Source organism: Melanostigma gelatinosum (genome assembly GCF_949748355.1).
Source record: "Melanostigma gelatinosum genome assembly, chromosome: 18".
Lineage (NCBI taxonomy): Eukaryota > Metazoa > Chordata > Actinopteri > Perciformes > Zoarcidae > Melanostigma > Melanostigma gelatinosum.
Genome location: NC_136651.1, coordinates 5249142 through 5260382, shown reverse-complemented (window position 1 = coordinate 5260382; position 11241 = coordinate 5249142). Strand labels below are relative to the sequence as shown.

The 11241-nt window shown below is 41.6% G+C and overlaps 1 protein-coding gene across 2 annotated transcripts in view; it reads left to right on the top strand.

The window, feature by feature from the left end:
* The window catches only part of unc5cb (unc-5 netrin receptor Cb), a 99168-nt gene extending 88245 nt beyond the window's left edge, over positions 1 to 10923 (top strand). For both annotated transcript variants that reach the window (XM_079289697.1, XM_079289696.1), the window contains 7 exons: positions 1101 to 1188; positions 1343 to 1514; positions 5327 to 5560; positions 6162 to 6311; positions 6405 to 6569; positions 7924 to 8102; positions 9080 to 10923. In XM_079289697.1, the coding sequence (XP_079145823.1) occupies positions 1101 to 1188; positions 1343 to 1514; positions 5327 to 5560; positions 6162 to 6311; positions 6405 to 6569; positions 7924 to 8102; positions 9080 to 9239 (1148 nt within the window). In that variant the 3' untranslated portion in view covers positions 9240 to 10923. The remainder of the gene's footprint in view (positions 1 to 1100; positions 1189 to 1342; positions 1515 to 5326; positions 5561 to 6161; positions 6312 to 6404; positions 6570 to 7923; positions 8103 to 9079) is intronic.
* Positions 10924 to 11241: the final 318 nt, after the last annotated feature.

The window sequence follows — 11241 nt, the reverse complement described above, 5'->3', positions numbered from 1 at the left end:
GTTTGTAACATGCCAGAGATGCATGTTGACAGACAAAGACAAACGAGCACAGACATTAAAGGATACACCGACTCCTCAAGTTTCTTAACTTTTCCCTTTTTCGTTTTTTTTTTTTTTTGATTCCTGTAAAAAAATGTTCTGAGCTGCTAGTTGTGCTCAGCCACCTCATCAAGTTACATAGGCAGAGGGAGACGGAGAGCACATTTGATATTTGATCTGTGCGCGAGTCTGGGTCATGCAATATTTTGTGGCACCGTCAGTGTGGCTGTTTGGTATTTAGCATCTTAAAATGCGCTTCCTATCTCTTTTGAAGCTTTGCTGTGAGGGAGAGTGGCAGTGTGTGAGACGTCCCCGTGGCAGAGTTGTGATTGCCTTGCTAGCTAGCAAGAGAAGCTGTCTGTCACCTTTTGAAAAGTTCAGTACAAGGACATGGGAAATCAATGAGCCATCTGAGAAACCCCTCCAGAGAGAAAGTGTGTGCGTGTGTGTGTGTTCGTTTCTGTGTGTATGTTTGTGCATTAGACGTGGGGGGGTAGGGTCCTAAGAAACACATTGGACAGGACATCATATCAAATCAATCTGAGATGAGAAAAATGTAAATCATGCTGGCTGCAACATTATGAGACCGCTATGAAGAGCAGAGAGATCATTGATTTTAGAAATGAAATGTCACACCATTTCCTGTTGCCATAGGAGACGGCAATAAACTGCAATCGTTTTTTATAAGTGGGGCTGGGGGGGAATTGCGATAATTATTATACTTCTGTTAATAAAATAATATTCACTTTTCTCTGGGTCTTTAACTCTTTAGTGGTACATTAATGCACATCCAAATAGTATATACATTATAAGTAAGAGTGTTAGGGACCTTGGTTTCACAGTGTAAATATACATATGTAATATTCATATTTTGTAGTTTTTTATGCTGGTCTGGTGTGTCTGTGCTCTCACTGACTTTACGTTGAACAGAAGAAGCCTGTTAAACACATTCATGACATTGGCATGGGCAGCAAAACACGTTGTAAAGACTCCTGTGATCTACCTGCCAACTCACAACTCTTATGCGTGCCTGTTTGTTTGTCTGTGTTTGTGCTCCCCAGGTGTGAGTCTGCTTATTCCAGCAGGGGCCATTCCTCAGGGCAGAGTGTATGAGATGTATGTGACGGTTCAGAGGAAGGACAACATGAGGTATGCAGTGCCGCCAGCCACATCAATGCCCCCCAGAGCTGTGTTTACCCCTGTCAACTCCACCATGTCACAAATACACCGAGACTGCTGTCACATTGCCACTAAACAGCATTTGTGTGCACCTGTATGCGTGTTATTCTCTGTGCACCTCCAGGCCCTCGGTTGAAGATGGCCAAACAGTGCTGAGCCCTGTGGTGAGCTGTGGACCCCCCGGGGCCTTGTTGACTCGGCCCCTCATCATCACCATGCACCACTGTGCTGTGTTTGACGGCCAACAGGATTGGCTGATCCAGCTCAAGAGCCAGTCACAGCAGAACCACTGGGAGGTGAGATGTGGGATGAAAACTGTGCAGCAGACTCTGATGTCTGTCACCACAGTCCAAGTTTGAAAATGTGCTTTTGGCAGTCATGTGAAGTATTAAAATGATATGATATGTTTGCCAACTAAAATAAGATTCACAGATGTGATTTATCCACATCTACACTGCATTTGGTTGGTTGAAAAGTCTACCGAGCAAAGAGCAAAGGTATCGGGAATAACACAATAATGTAATGGCAATAGTGCCATAGATAGCATGGAGGAGGTGAAGGGGATCAACTTCCCCTGCTTGCTTTTGCAGCTCAGCACTCGGAGCGAACCCCTGATGCAACCAGGTGCTGAAATAGAAAAGCTCTGATAGCATGGAACAGGCTGGGACACATTTCCCCCCTTGCACCTTTCATGAATGACTATTTTTATGTGTGTGCTGTTTGTGTTTTTGGAAGCCCTGTGCCTGCAGGCTCCATCATTAACAGTGCTGATGACGATAAGTTGGGTTGCTGAGGGCAAGCAGTGTGAATGTGTTCTGCCTATCCTGTCTCTCCTTCACTTTCTCTGTCTGTCTCACACACATAGACACACACAAAGTACATGTACCACAAACATCATTTGTAGAGAAACTATGCTTCCAACCTGATCCCAAAAACTGCTTTAAATTTGGCATAGTTTTCATCTTTCTCCCCAAAAAGGAGCCGTACACCTCAGATGATAATAATAACATTAAAGATCTCGTTTAAGGCAGTTCTTAGCATCATGTTCCCACCTGCCAGGAGAGCCTTTCTGAGTAAGCGCTCCTTCCGTGTGGTTTTTAATGAGGATGCAGGAGTGTGCGGAGACATTTTTTAAGTGGAAGATGCTGAAAGTGTAAAAACAACCCATCGGCTCATCAATTGTGTAACAGCAGGTTCTAACACGAGCAGAATGAAAAGCAGAAGAAAAACACCCAAATGTTTCATTTTCTTAATAATTTGGATTTTAGTCTATAAAGGCTTAGAGCCTAAATTAATAATACATACATTTGAAGAGGATACTACTCTTGGGGAGGGTATTTAGGTAAATGTTGAAGCCGACTGTGAAGGCCAGTCACATTTGGAAAAGCCCACTACTCAGCACCATCCTATATCTAATAAATATCTGTCAGCATATTGAGTAGTGGCTTGAATAGCATCACTTGTACGAAGTATTTGCACAATCTCCACTGCTGATGTGATGATATGACTTATGAAGCAGAGGAAATCTGCCAGACTGGCCCCACATGCCTCTGTGACATTGATGGATCACTTCGAGGCAGCTCAGGGTAGCTCAGGGTAAACAGAGTATTTTTAAGGAGGAATAATATTGATCAAGAGCAACACTGGGGGGGGGGGGACTAAGTGTGTGTGTGTGTGTGTGTGTGTATACAGTCTAATGCATTCTGGAAGTAACCAATTGTCTCACTGGTCAGTCTGGCTCCTGTTTATAACAAAATGTCCTCATACCTCCAACAAAGTCTGGAGTTTGGAGTATCCGATGACATTGAAAATATTGGGGTGGACATTTATCCATATTTCATATATTGGAGGGGGACGTGTTCCCCCGTCCCTCGTGGTGATTACACACTTCCTATTGAATATATCTCTGACCTGTCAGAAATGCAGATGGTAATATCCAAGGCGACAGCAGCAGCTTCCTTATATGAGCTTGTCTTCTCGCTGAGGCCAGCCTCCATGCTGCATGTGTGAAATATTGCTTTATATGACACGATATTGCTTTTTATGATATGCTCTGTCAAAATGTGTATTCATAAATGAAGAAATGAGAGAGATGAGCTCCTCTGAAGTGATTCCCATATATATATATATATATATATATATATATATATATATATACTGTGTGTGTATATATATATATATATATACTGTGTGTGTATATATATATATATATATATATATATATATATATATATATATATATATATATATATATATATATATATATATATATATATATATATATATATATATATATATATATATATATATATATATATATATATATATATATATACTGTGTATATATATATATATATATATATATACTGTGTATATATATATATATATATATATATATATATATATATATATGTATATATATACTGTGTATATATACAGTACAAACACCCTATCTCTGTCAAAACACACGCACAGCATCATTGAGGGAACATGGTGTTGTGGTGATGATGATGATGATGATGATGATGAAGACAGCAGGTCATATAATGAGGAACATGTGAGGCTTTCTGCTTCAGTAACCCTCCTACAAAGATTCATCCTCCCACGCCTCTAAGAAAGAAAATCTCTGCTGATGAATGCAGTCGCAAATTTGTGAATTATGTATGCTGTGTGAATATGTGTGTGTGTGTGTTTCATGTTTGCACCTGCACACATATGTAAGAAGCAAAAGCCTACATTTCCACTGTGTGTTCTAATTATCCCCCAATAAGGAGCCCCAGTGCCATCCCTCAGGAGCAGTTAAAGAGTCTAATGATCAGCCATAATGCTGCTGTTAAACGGCCTCGCTCACAATAAAATACTGTAATTCCTCTTCTGTCTCTCACAATAGGCTGAGATAAAGCCAGTGTGCTGCTCGCAGGAGTGTTTGGGAGAGAGAGAGAGAGAGAGAGAGAGAGAGAGTACCCTTGACTACACAGTCTTATTGGAAAATAAATATGTCCTGGCATTAGTGCCATTACAGGGGTCAATGGTCCAGAAACTCAGTCTTTTATTACCTGACATACACAATGACAGTGTGTCGGATATAAGTAATACACACTTGCCAAGTGCAATATTAAGGTCACAGTTTACGTGAAAACTAACCCATTTGTGCCCACAGCGGAAGTTTTAAATTTCCCGTGATTAAATTATTCTCCTGGCTTGCGTATATTTTCAAAATCGATCTCATGTGAATTACTATGTAAGATCAGTGTGTTCAAATTTCAATTCCTACTTCAAAGAAACAACGTGTGATTTTCCATGTGATCTAGAAATGTCAAAGTACTTTACTGTTGGCTACTTTGCCAAAATATGTCCGTACCAGATTTCGAAACTCGACCAAACAGAGTCAGTCTTGTGGCACTTTTCCGAATACTCAATGTCGTCTTTGGGCACAAATGGAATTGACATGTTTTGTAAAATCTAAAAAGATTCTGCATGAAACTAGACAAGTCAGTTCCTCACATCTCTGCTTCCAGCTTAGCTATCAAACACGTATGTCATCCAAGTGAAAGTTTGAGAATGACCACTGTACCACAGGCAAGTTTAAACATTCGATAATTACAAATGTGACAAATGAAATACACTTTTTTTTTTACCAATACATTAGATCAATTCCCCCCTAAAAACGAAATAAACTTACATTCTGTAAAACGACAAATTGAGCTCAACTTGCTGCGCCTAATTATCTCCATTGAGTGAATACATAGAAAATGTATTTTATAGTGCGTAATAGTGTCATGTATGATGTACAAAGAAATGATTTAATTCGATTTAGAAGAACATTAACTTGATAACGTATCTTTGAGAAAGCAACAGTGAACTTTTTTCTCTGATTTTATTAATTAATGGCTACACTTGCCAACAAATGAGCAGAAAAGAAGAGAGCCAGAGTGACGTCATCATAAATGCTTTTAATTATGTCTTCTTTTGTTCTTTTTTCCCCCTGCAAACACTACCCACGTGTAACAAAATGATGAAGCCTGGTCTATTTCTGTTTTTGTTTTTTTTGTAGCTTATTATCGCCCACACTTGTGTCACTGTTTTTGGTCTTCCTGTCCTCGTGTAGGATGTGGTGGTGGTCGGAGAGGAAAACTTCACCACGCCGTGCTATATCCAAATGGACGATGAGTCCTGCCACATCCTGACAGAGACACTGGGTACCTCCTGCTTAGTGGGCCAATCTCTCAGCGCTGCAACCACCAAGCGCCTCAAACTAGCCATCTTCGGCCCCGTCACCTGCCCCGCCATGGAATATCACATCAGGGTCTACTGCCTGGACGACACACAGGACGCATTCAAGGTAAATATACAGCAGGTTGCGTGTGTGGATCCGTTCTTTTGTTCCCTGTGTTAGCAAAAGATTATGTAGCAGAAATGAAATGTGTTTGTGAACATTAATGATGTTTGTGAGTGTGTCATTTCAACTAAATTGTTGATTTGTGTGTGTGTGTGTAGGCACAGCCAGCAGATGAGCTTAGGGAGGCAGAATGAGAAATCATTGTGTTGGTTTGTCATAATAAGGGGAGACGAGCACTTCCTAGAAAGATGTAGCTGCTGCGCCAATACAAAATAAGCCACCTTTATCCCTCTACTGTTGTCTCCCTCTGTTTGATACCTCCGTCTACCTACATGGAGGAAAGATAAGGACGGATTATTACACTGAGCAGGGATATTAAACACGGTTATTAAGTTTGGGAATGGGGAATGAGAAGCGATAGTGATCCTGCTGCAAAGGCACTGAAGTTTGTTTCAGGTGGCTGGTCCAGATTCAGCTTCTTGCATTTGCAAGAAACTGCTGCAGCAAACAACAGTTCACAGAAGCACAATCGTAGACCCGTTTGTGTCGAGGTCAGTAGACATGGTTGCAAAACTAAACAAGTGTGTGTGTCTTGTGTATTCAGGAAGTCTTACAGATGGAGAAGCAGATGGGTGGGAAGTTGTTGGATGAACCAAAGACTCTCAGCTTTAAAGACAGCACCCACAACCTGAGACTTTCCATCCACGATGTCCCCCACACGCTGTGGAAGAGCAAACTACTAGCCAAGTACCAGGTAAACTCGTCGTACACCTTCTCAGAGAGACAACAAAACATTTTCACACGCTCGCTGACGGCTGAGTAAACCTTCTACTCTCTGCACCTACAGGAGCTCTCCTTTCAGCAAGTGTGGTGCGGCTCACAGAGAAACCTCCACTGTTGCTTTACCCTGGAGCGCTTCTCTTCCAGCACTGTGCACCTGGCCTGTAAGATATGCGTGCGCCAGGTGGAGGGAGAAGGACAAATTTTTCAGCTGGACACTACACTGTCAGAGGTAGGGTTTATACTGGCGTAAGTTCTCCTTTCGCCTGTAAAACTATTGTGCCGTCAACCTTCCTGTCTGTCCTTGACTGTGTTGTCATGCTGCCCCATCACTTGAGCTGTTTAAACGCTGTGTATCAAAGTGCATTACGCTTTATCGTGAACACATTTCATACTGTTCATTGTTCTCCGTATCACACGGTTGGCTGGACCTCCTTAAAGTTGAGAAGAAAAAAGCAATCTCATTCTCATCTCGCTATTCATTTATAACGCTGTTATACTGTTAAATCTAGTAACTACAGTACACAATCGGGTTACTACTTACCCTTACCTTGTTTAAAAGAAGGACTCTTTGTTTAGATACGAGCAATGCATCACAAAAAAGATTTGAAAACATCTTGTTTTTAGTATGGAGATGATGCATTTCCTCCACCACATTGCTTTCCTTGTCTCTTTGTTGTGAGAGATACTTGAGTGAATTTACCCTCTCTCCCATGTCCTCTTACCTTCTTTTGCAATGTTCGTGAAAACACCGACAGAGTGGAAGATGGGGAGTCTCGACCCTACGGCCTTCATATAGTCCTGACAGGCCAATTCAGAGCAGAGGGGGAATAATCACCCTCCAGTCGTGCTGCACTTGTTTCACAAAGGCCATCTGGCCGGGAGGATAGAGCTTGAGGGATGGCGGAGCACTCGAGCTTTGTGCTCAGTAATGAGATGAATTACAGTACATGCAGTCCAGAGCTGCGGCCCTGCCTGACCTTGCTTTCATTTGACTCTGGTTCTTGCTCTGGTTTCTGTAGCCAGGAACTCCAGCACTTAATCCTCCAGATGCAATATATTTCAAAATCAGTCACTCGCATCAATAAATGAACGACGATAACGTAAACAATTTACCTGGAAACAGACATTGTCTGTGCAATGGATCAATTTTGAGGCACATTATGGTTCATTTCTGTGAGATGTTGTTCGATTATGTACATGCTGAAAAAATCTCACTGCTACATTCTGTGCCCCTCCTCTCTCTCTCTCTCTCTCTCTCTCTCTCTCTCTCTCTCTCTCTCTCTCTCTCTCTCTCTCTCGCTCTCTCTCTCTCTCTCATTCTCTCTCTCTCTCTCTCTCTCTCTCTCGCTCTCTCTCTCTCTCTCTCTCGCTCTCTCTCGCTCTCGCTCTCGCTCTCGCTCTCGCTCTCGCTCTCGCTCTCGCTCGCTCGCTCTCTCTCTCTCTCATTCTCTCTCTCTCATTCTCTCTCTCTCATTCTCTCTCGCTCGCTCTCATTCTCCCTCTCTCTCTCGCTCGCTCTCTCTCTCTCTCTCTCTCTCTCTCTCTCTCTCTCTCTCTCGCTCTCTCTCTCTCTCTCTCTGCAGGATTCCCAGAGTATTGACACGTCTCTGCTGGACCCTGCAAGTAACATCACCACACTGGTGGGGCCCAATGCCTTCCGCATCCCTGTCTCCATCCGACAAAAGTTGTGCGGCAGTCTGGACGCGCCACAGACCAGGGGAAATGACTGGAGGATGTTGGCCCACAAACTTAACCTTGCCAGGTGGGTGGAGGAGAAGGGCTGTCTGAGAGAGAAAAGGAGTGACCGTAGATTTAGGCTCTTAGTGGTCACAGTCGGGCCAAAAGAACATCGGGTTGAACATCACCTGTCATCAGGTTTTGCTCATTTTTCAAGGGAAAATGAAAGAGATCAAGTGAATAAATAAGAGTGACTTGTTTTACAAATATAGTCAATCTCCCTATTCTTCAACAAGTTGCTGATGTGCAATTTTAGCTGCCAAATTCTATTTTTCACAAGAATTAGGCATCAAGATAATGCAGGGATCAAAACTGAAGTCTGTTTCTATTTGATTGAGATTTTTCGGAGGTATTGTGACTCATTTCGATAAGCATCTGCTGAATTGAGATTAATTGAGTTTGACTGAACTGAGACAGACACGGAGAGAGACAAAGATATAACAACGCTTCTCTTTTGAAAACGTTACCCATGTGTCTTTGATAGTCTTGTGTGTGTGTGTGTGTGTGTGTGTGTGTGTGTGTGTGTGTGTGTGATGGAGATACAGTGTGTGTCAAGTTATAAGGTCCCAGCTCAGCGGGTGGGCGCTCCTTATCACAGGCAGCAGCTGCATATTGACGAGACCGCTGACAGAGTGTGAAGGAAGGAGAGACTTGAACCAACCTCTCATTCACAGTGATGACTCATACAGAACCGTAGTGTGTACACGGGGCTCATTAGTTTCCACTTACATTTTTTCACATGAGAATCCAGCACCATGCTAAATACTAACTTTAAATGGCTTTGCTAATCATTGTTAATCTTTACCTTTAAAGAGTTTTACAAGGCCTCATGAACGCCTTATAATGTCTGATGAATGTGCTGATAGTGTATTCAAGACATCATTTTTCAAACCATGTCAGCGCACACAGCCAAGTCCTGTGTTGTAAATTCAAGAAAACAAACATTTGTTTCTTACTTCCTTTTCCTTCCATCCATGTGTTTTGCCACAATCCTTTACCCAGGTATCTTAACTACTTTGCCACCAAATCCACTCCTACGGGAGTGATCCTGGACTTGTGGGAGGCCCAGCATTTTCCCGACGGCAACCTCGGTCGCCTGGCCCAGGTGCTGGAGGAGATGGGACGCCACGACGGCCTCGTCCCTGCGGCGACTGAACACTGACATCTGCCCACCGGGGAGTGTGACATTCCAGGGAGGAAGAAGGCATAAAAAGAAAATAAGAGACGTGGACGCCCGAAAAGCAGGCGAAGTCATTTGGCATCACGATGACAAATGCAGATACACACTCACAGGTACTGTGTGTGTGGGTGTGTAAGAAAAAAAGAAACCGCGAGGTCTACTCAGCCATGACCCAGTTAAACAGCGGCAACAAAGGGTGTAAAAAGTTGGAGGGGTAAACAAGAATCTCTGTCATTTCTCTCTGGCTGTTCCTCTCTCTCTCTCTCTATCTCTCTCTCTTTCTTTCTCTCTCGCTCTCTCTCTCTCTCTCTTTCTCTCTCTCTCTGGTACAACGACTTGATATTTTTGGCTCTTGTTTCCTTGGAAACAGCTGTCCGGTTATTTGGATAGGCTGCGTATTCGTGGATGAGGCCCTTGCCATAGACAACAATCTGAGAAGTGGGACACTATCAAAGGTCAAAGGAGCAAATGAACACTGCTTGGATCAGAGGAAACATCTCCATAGCAACTCCATGGATGAGTGTGTGTCCTGTGTTAACATAGTATTTAATAATATGCCTATTTATACATATCTTTTTGGTATTTTACGCTGTCTGTTAAGGAATATATTTTTTGTTCCTGTTCCATTATGTTTGACTGTATCATAGCACCTCCAGCTGGACTCTTGCAGTAATGACTCCTTTATGTGTACAGAGGGAAATCAATGATGTAACCATTTTACAACTTAAGTCTTGTTGTCGTAACTACTTTTAATACTTTTTATTCATGTCATGTATAAGTAATGATTTTCAATTATGTGTGCTTATTTTACGTGATTATTGTTTCGGTCTTTGAAATACTTTTTGATAAGTTGCATTGGTTATGATTTTTCTTTATATTCTCTGCATGTTTATTGTCAGGTCATTTGGCTAATTACATCAATTTATCGCCCCTAAATAAAGGGCGGTCGAGACAATATTACCATACTGAATAAAATTCATGACTGATGCTGATGATTTGTATGTTGTTCCAAGATTATACATTAAAGAGACTAGTCGGAGAGGAGAGGTAGATACTGGAGAAAGGGAATCAATTAAATATGTTTATTTTTGTAGGACCAATGCAACTGAATACAACTGCTTTGTACCAAATAATTGACATACAGTGGCTGAGATCAAACATCGCACATCATTCAAAAGTGTCATTCATTGTGTTCAAAACTGAATGACTTTCATCTGTCGTTTTGGAGAACAGACTCAGACTTGCGTTTGTACATTAATGACGGAAGCCATCAGCGTTCTGATGACACTGAATGTGTGCATAAAAATATCTGACAGTTGAAAATGCAACATTCCCTTGATGCAGCAGCGCTTGTGACTGTTTCAAAGTGTTCTTGGTTTTATTTTGGTTGTTTTAACGACAGTTGTCCCAGTTTTCGTAAAGCCGTCTATGCAAACGTTGCGTCTTTCTGAAACAATCTTTACATTCTCAGTGGGCTAGCCTTTTGCATTCCCTCGTTGTTCTCCAGCTTCATGATTTTTATTGTGTGTAGTGAGAATGTAGCCTTGTCTGTTTCTGGCACTCATGATGTTCCTCGCAAACTGCTTGCATTTCATCTGTCAAGTTATTGTACAAAATGTAAGAAAGAATTTTTAAGACTAATAATAAATTATATTTATATGCAACATTGAAAACGGAGCATGACGATCTCATTTGTTTTGCATTTACGAGATTAATAACGTGAATCTTACAGCATCGTTCAACATAAATATATAGGCACGGATTTATAGAAGCACAGTCGTTTTATATACTCACAAACTCATTCATCACATATTTACAGATTCAATAAGAAACATGCCATAGATGTAGAGTTGCCAGCACAATTTATCAGATAAATCATTAAAACACATTTTAACATTCAGCAAGACAATCATGAATAGATTTCAGCAAAATGATGAACAAATGAAAAAGAAGAGAATAAAGGAGAGCACCGCTTCAGCCTCAG